Below are 16,796 nucleotides of genomic sequence, written 5' to 3'. Positions count from 1 at the left end.
CATACTTCCATTTGAACGCTCACCGAACGGGAACATCCTGGCTGCTTTCTGTCGAGCGTGAGACATTTTCCAAGAATTTATTTTCGTAGACTTGTTCCGTTAACAACAACGGCGCCTCGTTTTTGCGCTAGACCTAACTTTTAAAATCTAAATAATAAATTGACAGCTTGTTACACAAACATTCTTTAATCATAAAAGAATTCATTTTTCATCAAGACAAGATCAGAACAATTCGAAGTTGTGAAAGTTTAAAAAAAGAAAAGCCCGGAAGCAGGGTCACGCAAGGGTCGTAGCAGACGACGGCCGGTTTATCAGTGCAAATCGCCGTTCCTCTCAACAGTCAAAAGCCATCGCTAGAGTTCTTGTGAACCACAGCCGTTGTTTCGTGCATAAAAAAAACGTGCTATTGTAGATAAGCTCACGTCGAGTCGCATTCAAATGACTAACTATGACGACTGCACTGTGAAAAGGGAAAACTGGATAACACGGGTTCACGATGGCTCAGGGGTAAGATAAACCACGCAAAAATAAATTCTTTGAAAATTGTTCGCTCTTTACGGAGGGCACCTAGGATGTTCTCAATTGGTGAGTGTTTAAATGAAATGGTGTTTGTACTGTGTGTAAAAGCCTGACCGTATCTGTGATGGTTTACGGGAGGCTTACTCTGCCTTTAACAAAAAAGCTCAACAAAACTTTAGTGATCATAAAACGAACAGAAGAAAACGAGAAGACAAAGAAAAGAAAAAGGACGACAGCTCATCAATGTTCATCTGACCGGTGTATACGTCGATTTTTAAAAGAGTTATGCCCGTGTAAAATATTGTCCTGATGCTAGGGGGGGGGGGGGGGGGTGTTACAAAGTCAGACGGCATGACCTGTACTGTTATTTCTGCTATAACTGAATGATGAATTCCCCTCAAATAAAACAGTGTTACAATATTGCAATGACAACATCATTTGACCACCATCCTCATGGCTAATATGTGCTGTCAGCTCGTTGAAATAACAATGTGAGCGACTGTAAGATTATCCGCTATCTCCACCAAGTCTGTATCAAAGAGATACGTCCGATACAAAAACTTTGTCCGATAACAAATGACAGGGAGTTCTGAAAGACGTTGAGTTTGTTTATCTTTGGTAATCTTCAAGTGCTCATGTTTATCTGCTGACAGTATGTCTGTGTTAACATGTCAAACATGCTAGTCTTCATGTAAACAGGTTCAGGAAAACTTGAGACATTTGCTTGACCGTGTTTGGTAAATACCTACACGACTGACCACATGATACCCGTACTAACGAAACATGCTTGTTATCACGCAACGCATTGTAGGACAACTTAACACTACACTTTAAACAACAACAAAAACCATATAAAAGTAATAGTATTTTTCTGATTTGGACAGTACCGGCCTATACAAAGTAATTATTGATCGGATGTAAATAAAAAGCCGCCCTTAGAATAAGCATAGCTCATGGGTGGGACTGAACAATGTCATGAACCCTGAAGAAATCTCAACCGAACCAAAAAACAAAACAAACGTGAGAAAAACACAAAAAAGCCATAATCGAATCCGGACTTCCGGCATATACCGGAAGAATCCCACCCATGATAGCTTGCTGTGTGGTCCCAAGCGACTGTCACGTTTGGGTGCATATATGTCACGATAAATTTAGGCTGAATAAAATTCGTTTAAACCAAGAACAACAACGAGAAGAACGTCAACAAGAAGGAAATGTATATCATCACAGAAAACCAAACGACGTCCACAACAAAAACAACAAAACATCATGACCTACAAACACCAAATTGGTTACATTGCTTACATTACAATACACGTCCGGAACCCAACCAGATAAAACTGCACCAGACACTGTAGAGTAGGCCCTACTCTGACTGCACCGAGTGAACGCGAGTAAGGGATGCCGTAGTAGGAACGGCTCGTATGCCTATTTCTTACACATTCACTGATAAAAACACACAGCGTACCAAAGAAAGTAAGTCATTAAACACGATTTGACCGATTAATGACAACTGCCGTGGGCATGGGTCCAGATGGGTTAAATCCTGCAGTCTGTATCCAGTATTTGACCCAACTCATTGGTGGAATTAAAAAAATGTTGCGGTGAAATTCAAAGAATGCCCCGTTCATATCAGCCGAATGTGTGAGGGTGGTTCGATGCCGCGTTGAAAAACGGAATCAGAAACGACCACAGATGTCAAAGTTTGGACAAATCTTTCGTTCACGTCATTTCAAATCAGAGATAACCGTCGCGGCGCAGTTAAAGAGAAGATTTGGATTAAATGGGCAATGTAAAAACATCAAAGATAAGACCTCAACTTCTTAACCACAAATATTAACATTGGTCCAGAAAAGAGAAGATAAAGAGTGGAAAGGAATGTACTGTCAGAAAAGCTGTGACCTTTAAATTTATATAAAAAAAAGAAGCCGCTTCTACTCAGCGAATAGTTGACATGTCAGGAAACGCTTAAAGAGGTCCGTCAGTTTCAAAATAATTAAAACTTAGCGAACGACAAGAAGAAGAAAATTAAAACTTAGCGAACGACAAGAAGAAGAAAATTAAAACTTAGCGAACGACAATAAGAAGAAAATTAAAACTTAGCGAACGACAAGAAGAAGAAAATTAAAACTTAGCGAACGACAAGAAGAAGAAAATTAAAACTTAGCGAACGACAAGAAGAAGAAAATTAAAACTTAGCGAACGACAAGAAGAAGAAAATTAAAACTTAGCGAACGACAAGAAGAAGAAAATTAAAACTTAGCGAACGACAAGAAGAAGAAAATTAAAACTTAGCGAACGACAAGAAGAAGAAAATGTTTACTGTCCTCATAAAAACAAGGAAAATTGCCTTACAGTGTCAGGCGATCACAGACATAAAAACATCACATGTATTAAGAATTAAACGATTGCACTTAAAACTCTATGACTAACATTTTGTCATGCGCTGCGTAGCCTACATATTTTTGGAATTAAAAACAACACAGCTCGATGCATTCTGTTGCTTGTTATGTTGTTGAAATGATCACCTTTGTTAAATACGCCTACAAACCCCATGATTAAGTTTTCCCCCGAAAAAAATGTACAAACCCATTCAAAAAGCCAATTTGGAATAATCTATTAGTTTCATCTTACTTAACACTGCCATTAGCTATCCTCAAGAAATCCCGCCTTAATTGTAAAACTCATCTATCCTGACTGGCCTCTACATGTCGTTGAACATCATTGTATTAGGGAGGATTAGGGAGGCTCTATATTCCCGTACATCATCAGATGTAAGCCATCATTTGATTTGACCAGCACGTCCCTGCATGCTGCAGATAAGGTTCGGGTAAGGTGTTCAGGTTAAGAGTCTGGATGAGGGCGAACCTTCGTTCAAAATACACATTGTAAGGATACTTTGAGTTTGATGCACGTCACAGTTATTTAATTAAACACCCGAACAATAATATTTATAGCAAACTGAAGAAAAAAACACCGAATAAATGAATAAATATACAAGCAAATAAATAAATAGGTAAATAAATAAATAATACGCACGCTATGTTTCCCTCCTCCGTCACTATGGTCCAAAGATGACCAGATATATGTTGAACTACACGAAATCTTAGACACTTTTTACAGTATACACCTGGGGATCTACATCTGAGCAATGCTACACACCTACATGCATCCTCACGCATTAAAAGGCTGCGTACATTTTTTGTGATTTCATTCATTTGAGTCTATCAGCCGATCACTGCAGGCTGATGATCATGAAAGACATCCAAAATCCTTCCCTTCCGAAATAAATTGCGACTTTTGACAAATGGTGCACACATTTTAAGTGTCTGCCTTCAAGGAAGTGCGAACAGTTCGTTCTTCTGCGCATCTGCATCTTTAGCACGTGCTACGGTGTTCCAACCTTGCTGTACCTGACCTTTGACTATACATATCACCACACACTTTTCGCTGGCACTGACTCAATGGCTACACAATAGTGGGCCTCTCTGTAAATCAGAATACATGTACTTCTTCCATGGCAAGCTACATTTATAGTCAAGACCAAACAGTTTGGGTTGTTTTCTTTCTTTCTTTGTAGTTTTTAACAACATGTCGTAATGCACAACTGTGGGTGTGAAAATTACCTAGGACACAAAAGTTTCGCATATCTTTGACTGACTGACGTAGCTAAAGAAAAAAATACTTAAGAAGATGTGAGACATAGTACCCTTAAAATTGGCATTGTCGTAGATGCTGGACCGCCGTTTCTGGGTACCAAGAAAATCCGACTGATCCTGTCAAGTGTTCTCCGGCTGTTCACGTCGGAATACAAACAAGTACAGGAGCTTGTTTGTCCGATGTCCGTCAAAGGAATCGGCCAGATGACTGTCAGTCTGTAGTTCTTGTATATGACATACAGTACCTATCTCTTTGTTGACTTTAGCGTCTTACAGTAGATGTGAAGACACAGAAACTGTTAGTTTATTTTTGCAATGCATATATATATGCTTTCCACTTGAATACTAACAGAGACACCAGAGGGTATTTTCTGATCCGCCAAATGGCCCTACTGAAAGAGCCTGGGATACTGTATTTATATGGTACTGTTGCTAGAATAACACTCAGACACAGACCCGTATCGGCCCCATCCCGGCGGTCTATCTGTCCGGTTTTTGTTAATACTGTCACCGACAACAAAGCAAAAAGTTATGTGCAGGCCACTGGAACATCTGGTCCTTGTCTGATAAATCAATCTGTTCTTGTCACATGGACAACTTACGTTAAGAGATTTACAGTCACAATATCCACGAATCTTTCTGGGTATCGTTTTCTCAATTTCAAATGTCAGAAAGAAAATACAGGGAACTTTTATGGTACCCTTATAAAAACATGCGTGTGGGGGTTTACATAAACAGTTTGGATTAATTGTCAAGAGATCAAGATGTTCAAGTGTCTAAAGTCTCGCTTTGTCACTCTTAAAGCTGTCCTGAATTGACCCCCAAATTGACTTCGCGAAGACTATGAAAAGTATTTTTTTCCCGAAAATTCAGTGCTAAAGCTTTTTGCAGAGAGCTAAACGCTTCTACGGAAGGTCAGTCCTGCAAATTAAAGGCGCCGCTCTGGTGGATCACTATGATTGACAAAGGGGTCTAATTTCTGGAGGGATTCATACCCGATGTTAAGCGGAGACTGTTCCTTTCTGAAAGGGAGGAGCCCAATTTCTTGTGCTGAAACGGCCCCGTATCAGAGAGACCAAAGTGAGTTACTGAGTGGTGGTTTATTCAGCAGCGGCAACAACAACAACAACAACAACAACAACAACAACAACAACAACAACGATAATGAGCAAACACATAATTTACAGCTGAACAAACACACGAATCTATCAAACAATGTCAATGTAGAATCCTTCTGATGTTTACCACCGCCCACACATCCGCTTGGGCATACTTCCAAAATCAACATCCGAGATGCTTTCTGTACATAGTAGAAATGTGTTGTTGAATTGATGTTACAGATTGACACTGGTGTCAGGTATGATTTATTTTACACCCACACACACAAATAAAAAAAAGATTGCCACCCTGCACAGAAAACATCTGCGATATTGATTTTTGGTATCTTTTTAAGTGGAGGAATGGTCTTATACCACATACAATCTTGAGACCTTGAGCATAATCTTTTACACGGGAAAGATATTTTCTTGGCATAAACTAGTGCCATAGAAGCTTCAGGAGGACGGTATAGTCTTTGCATTCAATAAGCCATCTTCTGTGCGGACGGTTGACAGTATATAGCGCTCGCAGTATTACACCATACCATTGCCAATGAATAATACATCGCTGCGCCCGAGAAAAAGTTAAGTAGCAGCCTGATGGACCGTCACTGGTGGATCGTGTGTGTGTGTGTGTGTGTGTGTGTGTGTTTGTGTGTATGTGTGTGTATGTGTGTGTGTGTGTGCGTGTGTGTGTGTGCGCGTGCGTGCGTGTGTGTGCGTGTGTGTGTGTGTGTATGCGTGTGTGTGTGTGTGTGCGTGCGTGCGTGTGTGTGTGTGTGTGTGTTTGTGTGCACGTCCTTGTGTGTGTGCGTGCGTGCTTCCGCGCGTGCGTGTGTTTGTGTGTGTTAAAGACTATCATGTGTACTCTCTCAACTGACTTTTTAAGACACAGCCCGCTTGTCTGATGCTCTTTTTGTACGGCACTATCTTTAAGGTTGCTTGAAGGAAGTTTCTGTCGGCGACACATTTGGAGAAAAAGAAAAAGAAATTGTCCACAAAAGCTCATGAACGCCACTAAGCCGTACGAGAAATACTGTCAGTTTCACCTTGAAAACCTGATTTCTAACGTTTTTGTAAACAAGCTTCAGGTATCCAGGTCAGTCATACATATTGACGGAATTAAAATAGGGAAACGCCGAAAAATCTGCATTAAGTTTGAGTTGACCCCAAGGGAATAAAGCAGGCTACGTGACAAGCCCCGTCTTAACGGAGCGTAAAAACCGACCTTTTCATGGGAAGCTACCCATTGGGCATTTTCTGAACAGTAACACCAAAACACATTCAGCGCTTCTGACCTTTTCATGGGAAGCTACCCATTGGGCATTTTCTGAACAGTAACACCAAAACACATTCAGCGCTTCTGACCTTTTCATGGGAAGCTACCCATTGGGCATTTTCTGAACAGTAACACCAAAACACATTCAGCGCTTCTGACCTTTTCATGGGAAGCTACCCATTGGGCATTTTCTGAACAGAAACACCAAAACACATTCAGCGCTTCTGACTTTTTCATGGGAAGCTACCCATTGGGCATTTTCTGAACAGTAACACCAAAACACATTCAGCGCTTCTGACCCGTTTTCATGGGAAGCTACCCATTGGGCATTTTCTGAACAGTAACACCAAAACACATTCAGCGCTTCTGACCTTTTCATGGGAAGCTACCCATTGGGCATTTTCTGAACAGTAACACCAAAACACATTCAGCGCTTCTGACCTTTTCATGGGAAGCTACCCATTGGGCATTTTCTGAACAGTAACACCAAAACACATTCAGCGCTTCTGACCTTTTCATGGGAAGCTACCCATTGGGCATTTTCTGAACAGTAACACCAAAACACATTCAGCGCTTATGACCTTTTCAGATTAGTCCCTTTCTTTTACCGCATATCTAGCGGTCCCCGCTAGGAATGCCCAGACCGTCCAATTAGACGCGCCGTTTGATACTGACTGTACCTAAGTAGGGTTTCTCCCCAAAACACCTACTTCAGTACAGTTGGTACCAAACGGCGCGGTGAAATTTTACTTCAGTAGAGTATAGAAACTCTACTTAAGTACAGTTTCTGGAAACTTGCATGAAGTGCTGCACATCAAGCGGGTACTAAGGTATAACTCCAGACAAGGACCTCTGTGCTGAAGATGAGATCTTACATTATACCGACAGTGCAAATCCGCGAGACAGTCATTCCAGACTCATCACTGTCTTCGGCTTGGAGAAGAGTATGCAGATTGACTACTGGTGGTGAGGAAGCAGGAGGGTAATTATGGGATTCACTTCAGTCGGCATGAGCTAGAAGATGAATGCTGACTGACCACGGTATACTAAGGGGAGACAGAACTCTCTACTCTGACCTATTTACCTGACCTGACGATGATCGTGCGAGATGTTTGGTTTGAAAATCGATGTCATCTACCGCGCGCGCACACACACACACACACACACTGACACACACACACACACACACACACACACACACACACACCCTGAATTGAAAGGAAACACACACACACACACACACACACACACACACACACACACACACACACACACACACACAAAAGACCACTCAGTCGCGTCAAAAAGCCTTACCAAGCACAGCAAAACGGTTCCATAATGGACAATTATCAAATTTCGTATTCAAAAGTTTAGTGTGACTAGTCGATAAGTGTCTTTGCCCACCTTTCAAATATAATGCAGCAAAATACCGCACAATTTCCACTTAGTGCGATTAAGAGAGATCCGGATTGGTCACTGTACTCAGGCCAAGCCAAAACATGATAGACTCGCCTCTGTGCCATTGAAATTTAACACGCTCAGTGGCAGCACTGACTTGCCAATCACGGACAAGTTTTGTTAATACTTTAGATCCATCAAACGATGATAACAATGAGGTGTAACACCCTCTGTGGCACCAAAGGCCAATTATGAACATGTTTTCTTAATACGCTGGATCCATCAAACAAAGATAAAATTTAGGTTTACCGACCTACGTGGCACCAGCGGCCAGTTAGGGACATGTTTTGTTTTTCTTCAATACGCTGGATGTATCATACGATGCTGAAATTCAGGCATTATGTCCCAGGAGGCAGCACTGAGTTGCCAATTAGGGACATGTTTTGTTAATACTTTAGATCCATCAAATGATGATAAAATTCAGGTTTATCACCCCAACATGGCTAATTAAAAATATGTTTTCTTAATACGCTAGATCCATCATTCGATGAAGAAATTCAGGCGTAATGTCCCAGGAGGCAGCACTGAGTTGCCAATTAGGAACATGTTTTGTTACGACACTAGATCCATCCGCAGGCTTGTTGTTGTCTTCACCCTATGTCGATGTACATTTCCTGAACATGTAAATATGAATAAACATTGTTTAAACCAAACAATGATGAAGTTCAGGTTTAATGTGGCACCAGTGGCCAATTAGGAACATGTTTTGTTATCACGCTGGATCCATCAAACGATGAAAAAATATCGCCCTCAGTAGCACCCAAGTAGAGACATGTTTTGGTTAATACGCTAGAATAATCCAACGTATTTATGCCGGTAAACAAAACAAGGTAGCTCCAACGCAGAATTCGTCTCCACTGATTTGATATGGTACGATTATGCTTTTGATTGTTGTCTGAGTAATGCCGGTGACGTGGTGCCAAAACACAAATGTCCATGTTTATGTACAATAAAAATGGACATTAAAGTATTCTTATTATATCTTATCTAACGATGATGACACTCAGGTTGAACGCCCTCAGTAGCACCAGTTGCCAATTACCAAATTGTGTTAATGCACTACCATCCCCACACTGAAAGTTGGCTGAGAAATATAAACCGGTGGCACCTTACCGCCCAGCTGTGCGACAGCGACGACCTGAGGGAGTTGTGAGAGCCGTGGTGGTGCTGGTGGTTGTGGAGTCGAGGAAGTGACGGTGACAGCGGAACCGGCGACGGAGGCCGCAGCAGAAGGTTTTCCGGAACGGACGCGGCGGAAGGTCGACGAAGGTCTAGTTTGATCATGACGGGTCGGTCTGGCATCGCTACACTGACCGCCCTCACATCCCTGCTGTCGGTTTTAAGACGGACACGACTTGTGCATTAGCGGCCATTGACTCCAGCAAGACTCAGGCAGCCGACAAGTATCACCACCACCAGTCTACTTCGGCAAGTCGTGTGTACACCAACACTGCTGCCACTGAACTTGAGGCGGAGATTATCGCCAGCTGATTGTTCAGTTAACTTGCACTGATCTCGGTTACTTCACAAACACAAATTAACCTGTGATTCCAGCTGTCAGAGAATGGTAATCCAACTGCCTGACAATTCGCAGACCGTCTTGCAGCTTTTGTGGACCCTGCCGCTGCCAGGTTTTTTTTTTCTCGTGTTTTTCTTCTGTACATGAGAAATGTCAAAACGTGTACCTATTCAGCCTCTGACGGAAAGTGTGGCGGGCCGAGTGGTCTGGGTAGCAGATGTTCTACATGGCGCACGTTGTTGTTACAGCGGCATTTATAACAGGTATATATACACCTGTATTTGTCACCACAAATAGCAGCATAACTCGCGGGACAGAGGTCGTCACGCTCTATCTGCCACGGGAATACTCGAATAGCAGAACATACACAATGAGGCCTGATCGGTAAACAATAACCCACAATGCATAAAGCGTCACACTGGCTGGCCCTTACTGGCAGGAAACTGATCGGTGTACGTCGTATTGATCTGCAAAAGTTGTTACCACCTGCACCTAAGCCGTCTCACACTATTTTCAAGCCGAACGTACGTCACTGAACAGCAGAACAACACGACTCCCAAGAGCGCGTGCTGGCTAAAGCATCTGCACGCGGAGATGCTAGACTATCTCTGCGGCGTGCTAACCGAGCGTTCTGTCTTTGGAGACTGCGGTATTTAGCAGCAAATTGGAAAGTGAGTTTGCAGTATTTGTTCGTCGCGCGGAAGCACGCGCGTGTGTGAAAGATTTTTCTAATATGTGAATCTGCATGTTTCCAAACGAAAGAATTGAACAGACACGGAGGGTCGATATGCGGACGAGGAAGCGGGGGGTGCTCAGTTGGGAAAGCGGGGAATAAGGACGGCGGGTGGGGGGGGGGGGGGGGGGTATGAGGTGGGTGGAGATGAGGAGGATGGAAATGTCAAGCAACTATTTCCATTCTTCAGTCGGTGAAAGAGCAAGAGATCCAAAACAAGCGACGTGCAGATTCTCATGCCAAAAGAAAAATCGTTACCGGTGGAAAGTATTAAATCATGATATGTCGGCCATGTGTACTGTCACACGGTTGATCCTATTACATTCTTGCTGGCGTCCCTAATTGTGTGTTTTTTGGTTTTTTTTAAGTAACCCCCCCCACACACACACACACACACACACACACTAAAAAAAGAAAATGCTCACACACACACACACAAACACACGCGCACACACACACATAGTTACACATACGCACGCGCACACACACTAGCACGCGCACGCACACACACACACACACACACAGACACACACACACACACTAACACACACACTAACACACACACACACACACACACACACTTAAAACAACCCATTTCTCTGAATTTTACAGTAAACACGTGTTTTTGCTAAGGTGGCAATTAGCCACATATGATATGTCTTCTAAGTGACTGGTACTCTTTGGGTCAATACAATTAAAATGTAATACCACGAACTCTGCAAAATCCTCGAAGTTGTAGAAATATTTTACCACTAATTCTTGCTTGAATGCAAAGTTAACCCTATTTAAAAAAAAAAATCCCAACCCAAGAAACACATTTTGGGAATTCACTGAGTAGAAAAATAAGTACACCTTTTTATTGTCCCGCTGAAGTCTTTGGGGATTTCGTAAAATTCCTGGATTTACAGAGCTTTGGTAATATGTGTCATACAGCTGTTTGAAAACAAGTTCAAAAATGTAGGTATCAGAGATTCTCCGTACAGCGCAAGTTTTGTCTGCAAATGACTGGCTGCAAGTCATTATCACCTTGTCGGTAGAAAGTGTGGCCCCTTCACAATATTATCACGCTCTTCTCTTGGCCAAAAGGTTGGGTCAATTTACACTTATGGGCCAAGGTGTGATATATTCCTATATCTGCTTCACCTCTAGTCCAGGCATATCCGTAGACAGCGCCCTATCTTTCCGTGTGCTATAAATTGTTGTGCGAATATAAGATAATCTGTGGTGACCTTGCATCTGCTATTGTGTGAAGACAAGATAGTGCCCTGTGCACGTCATGTCACTCGTGGAAAGCGGGTCTTAGATGATGCTACAGTGGAACCCCTTTTCAAGGCCCTCCAATTTAAGACTCCCTCCTTTTTAAGACCTGAATTTGTCAGATGTTCTGTTCATAGCCTCTGTAAGTTTACCTCCATTTTAAGACTCCCTCCTCTTGGCCTGAATTTCTCCGATTATGGGAGGTCTCAAGTTAAAACGGGGGTTCCACTGTGTAGCAAGAGACGTGTAAAACTAGAACTGTGTCATCAACATTGTCTACAGACAGCGTCCTATGGAGTCGGTGACCTGGGACTTATATGCTTTCTGGGCTATTTCCACACAAGACGGTACATGTTAAAGAAGAAGAAATTAATACGACTGGCTTGTATGAAAGTTCTTTATTGTGGTAGGGCCACAAATTCAGTTCTCCACATAGAGCAAACAAAGAAACAAAACAACAACAACAACAACAATAACAACAACAATTAGCTAACGAATGCTTGACAGAAACCCGTCTTCGTCTATTGCATTGGAAAATTTTACACAATATATATCCCACCAATATTTTGCTACATAAGATGGGAATTCGTCAAACAAATCTTTGTCAGTATTGTAATGAAACCGACTTCATCGAGCACTTTTTTTGGCAGTGTAGAGCAGTGCAACCCATATGGCAGGAATGTCAAGAGTACATATTTAAATGTACAGGCAAAAATATAAAGTTAAGCTGCGAAGAGGCTCTTTTGGGGTATTTCACACGTGATATCCCCAAAGAGAAAACCTTCATAATTAATCACCTTATATTGATATCGAAAATGTGCATAAGCCAGTTTAAGTACGGAAATCCAAAAACTAACATGAAGGTCTTATTTCAGAACCAAGCTCGACTTCGAAATTTCTAGTAAAATTGAACTGTGTATAAGAATATAGATAAATAGTAGTATAGTGCTGTTAATGTAAAGTTATTTATATATGCGCCGTATGATGCTGTGCTGAAAACTAGTACTGTAATTGGTAATTTGTAAATTCTCGCCTTTTGTCCATCGAGCGTTGGATTAATTAACTTGTTATGTATTGTTCCGCTGAAAATGGTATTATTTAACAGAATTATGGGAACAACAACAACACACACACACACACACACGCACACACACACACACACACACACGCACATACACGCAAACAAACGCACAAACTACTAGACATAGCAAAGGTGAATGAAATAGCTGTAACGATAGAGTAATTGTAATGAAGAGAAGAAAAAAAAGAGAAAAAAAAAGAACAACAACAACAACAACAACAACAATCAGTTTAAAGGTAATCGCTGATCCAAATGATGTTCTAATAAGAAATGATAGGAGTACTCGTCTGAATCTTTTTTATTTTCCTTTGCTTGTTTGTCGGTTGTTTGTTTTCTTGCTGGTTTGTTTGTTTTCTGAGGACTGACGAAGCGACACTTTTTGGTTTTTTTACTCGGAATACCACTATGACAGAGTGAAGGTGCTTTCGATGAACTTTTCTTTAAAAAAAAAAATCACGTTTGTTGTTTTATAGTATTTGCCAAATTCCATTTACGAGTTTGAGAGATAACCAATAGCGTAATATTACATCGGATAAACTCCACAGGATAACAGACGTCTGGTAGCAGATCAACTATCTGTAGACCAACTTTGTAATTGTTCTCTCACGAAAGTGGAGTTAGTTTAATCAGTATGGCTCGAAAGATAACCTATATTTGCTTTGAGTATCTGTGAAACCAAAACACAGCAAACACATGTCAAAAACACAGACAAGGAGGCACTAATGTTAACCCAACGGTACGCACTAACTGACAGCAGCGCACGCATATATGGCTTTCCACAAGTCAGAGTTGTCTGCTTCTGACGTCACTCATTCCTGGGACGTTATTCTGCATTCGACCTATGGCAGTCCTCTCTCACACCCACGCCCCTTCACCACGGCCCCTCCACCCCCATCCTCCACCCCCCCCCCCCCCCCCGCCCCGCCCACCCCACATTAAAATAAACTCTGGCCCCTCCCTGACGTCTGTAGGGAAGCAGAATATGCATACGTAAACACGAGGAAGAAACTGGAGCTGACACTAAGCTGAAATTTAACAGTTAAAAACACTGCGGAACATGCTTTGTCGCGGGATCGACATGAACATCCCCTGGGAAGAACTAGATCATATAAATAACTGACTGGTTCAAGGCACAATCTCCTCAAGTCAAGTTTAGCCACGACACTGAGAATGTGTGCATTCCAGGCTGCTCTAGGTTCCGTAGTCACTGACACTGAGTGTCTGCGACCTTCTTGCGACAACTGTACCGCTGAAAGCATCGCCACTTACTGACATTAAAGTCGCCATCTTTCGCGCGTACACAGTCTGTAATTAAAATGACATCAGATTCGTCTCGGCCTTTACATGGGATAAAAGTATTCTTCCGTGACGATACTGACACACCAAAAAGCTGTATCCTGGCTGCTTTCTGTGCAGTGGGATATTTTGCCGAACTGATTTTTAGTTGTCAACCTGCATAATTGATTCGGCAAAAGACGGGCGCAGTGGCCTAGTGGGCAAGACATCGGCCTCCTAATCGGAAGGTCGCGAGTTCAAATCCAGGCCGCGGCTGCCTGGTGGGTTAAGGGTGGAGATTGTTCCGATCTCACAGGTCAACTTATGTACAGACCTGCTAGTGCCTTATCCCCCTTCCTGTGTACACGCAAGCAAAAGACCAAGTGCGCACGGAAAAGATTATGTAATCCATGTCAGACTTAGGTTGGTTTTAGAAACACAAAAATACCCATCATACTTCCCCCGAAAGCGGCGTATGGCTGCCTAAATGGTGGGGTAAAAATGATCGAACACGTAAAAACCCACTCGTGCAAAAACATGAGTGAACGTGGGAATTTCAGCCCATGAACGTAGAAGAAGAAGAAGAAGAAGATTCGGCAAAAAAAAACGCCCCACTCTTGACGGGAGGCAGAAAAAGGTCGATATTTGGTGTGTGTGTGTGTTCAAGTGGAAACATGCTGTCATCCCAGGTAAAAGCCCGAACAGATCTGTGGTGGTTTACACGATCCTCCATGAGGGCAACTATCGCCTTGATGTCAAAGTGGGTGAGGTACGGTGAAACACCCCCCCCCCCCCCCCCCCTGTGAAAACCCCGTTTTCTCAGATTTTCTGTTCATTACACCAGTAAATTAACCTCCAATTTAAGACTCACTCGTTTTAAGACTTGACTTTCTCATAATTTTGAACGGTCTTACAATGGGAGTACTGGTACCCCTGACATAGCATGGTGTGACTGACTTACCCTGAACTTTGCGGAGAGGAGCGATGTGATGCTGTTCTGGGTGAGGGTGTCGGTGACATCCCCGTCCTCGCCCACCTCAAACACGGCAAGGTGCTTCCTGCCGCTGCCGCCGCCACTGTTGATACTCGTCTGCCGCACTGGGGTCACCGTGAACTGCACGAATAGGTAGCATCGATATTAATTAAGTGAGTGAATTGGTGTTGTCCTAACACACTGTCACACACACACACACACTGGCACGCGCGCGCGCACACACACACACACACACACACTGGCACGCGCGCACACACACAAACACACACTGGCACGCGCGCGCACACACACACACACACACTGACACGCGTGCACACACACAAACACACACTGGCACGCGCGCGCGCACACACACACACACACACACACACACACACACACTGGGACGCGCGCACACACACACACACACACACGCACACACATGCACACACCTATGACACACACACACACTGACACGCGCGCGCGCACCACCACCCCCCACACTGACACACACGCAGAGAAACGCACACACGCGTTCTTACACTCACACGCACTAACACTGACCCCTCCCCGTCCCCACCCCCCATCAATTCTCTCTCTCTCAACCTCACCATATAACCCCCTTCCTATTAGTCATCGGAGAGACACGTTAACGTACACTTCAAATGCAGACATCGCTATATCTACATATAAGTTATCACACAGGCCGTATAAGCGAACATAAGAACGCGCTTTCCCATGGCGTTATCGGCACTGATCAGCTGTTGAACGGGAACACTCCATAGCATTTCTCCACACGTCAAGAAATCTAAAGTGATTTATAAAAGGGGAGAGGAACAGAAATAGGGGGATTGTTCATGTTATAAAGATTAGAAACAGTATATCAGTTCTGTATCTATAGTGGTATCAACCCAGGGGCTGATAATGTATTGACGTTTGATACACTGTTCGTACCACACAACGAATAAAACATAAATAAACAAGGGACTTGTACTTTGCAGCGTACACTGCGGGTTGGTCAGAAAGAATTGGAGAGGCTTCCAGGAGGTTCCCTCAGTATTGAACATTATACGACGAATAATTAACGAGTAGAGAAAAGTGAACTATGCTTGGCAGCTTAAAGTTGGTTGATGTGAAAATATTGTAAAGACTGACTGGAGCTGCCATTATTGTTCTCCAAAGTCATTTGGCTAAGAAATAGTGACAGCAAGAACATAGGAGCAGAAAATGCGAGCTTAGCTTTGTAGTGTACGAAGATTTGTCAAAAAGCACTGAAAGGACCAAACGCAACCGTCATTACTATAATTAAGTACCATACTAGGACACAATAGGGAATCACAATTCGTAGTCTACGAGGGGTGGTTAGAAAGTACTGAATGAACCAACCGTGCAGTACAGCTACTTAACAATAGTTAACTTCAATGACTGACAGCATAATGATTCTAATGTGTCGTATCTATTTCTCTATAATCAGCGGCGACTGAAAGTTCATGCGATACAGTTGAAATGAAATGGTGCATTTCCTATGCAATCATTTCAAAATGAAGTACTGTAACTCGTACAACCCGACAGGTTTGTCATCAGGTTTCCTGCGAGTTCGAGGTGTTACCGGTCCTAGCTTTTGTTTCCCCTCCCCCTTTCTTCCCCCGTCCCTCCAGCACAATCCCCACCCCCTTATCCTCCTACCCTCTCGCGTCTCGTGATTTTTCTGTAACTCCATAGAAGATTGCTACAGACAACTTCAATGCATTCAAATTCAAAACAATCAGTAGATTGTACCATCACAAAATATCGAATATTTTTGCTTCCCATTTGTATCATTCAGATATTGGACATACCTTCGTCTCATCTATGGTAGACATTGTCTTCGAAAAAGACGCTACGTATCCAACAGACAAAATGAACAAGAAAATGTCCGTATGTTTCCCTTACTTAATATATCTACA

At 42.7% G+C, this 16,796-nt stretch overlaps 1 protein-coding gene across 6 annotated transcripts in view; it reads right to left on the bottom strand.

Moving 5' to 3' along the window:
- The window catches only part of LOC138974707 (H(+)/Cl(-) exchange transporter 7-like), a 139,627-nt gene that overhangs the window by 35,723 nt on the left and 87,108 nt on the right, over positions 1-16,796 (bottom strand). For 5 of the 6 annotated variants that reach the window (XM_070347435.1, XM_070347441.1, XM_070347430.1 and 2 more), the window contains exon 2: positions 14,839-14,991. In XM_070347435.1, the coding sequence (XP_070203536.1) occupies positions 14,839-14,991 (153 nt within the window). Of the gene's footprint in view, positions 1-14,838; positions 14,992-16,688; positions 16,771-16,796 lie in introns of those variants that run through there. The other variant, XM_070347459.1, reaches the window with a different exon arrangement.

This window comes from Littorina saxatilis, linkage group LG1 (genome assembly GCF_037325665.1).
Source record: "Littorina saxatilis isolate snail1 linkage group LG1, US_GU_Lsax_2.0, whole genome shotgun sequence".
Lineage (NCBI taxonomy): Eukaryota > Metazoa > Mollusca > Gastropoda > Littorinimorpha > Littorinidae > Littorina > Littorina saxatilis.
The sequence above is the reverse complement of the archived record's forward strand: the minus strand, read 5'-3'. Positions and strand labels throughout refer to the sequence as shown.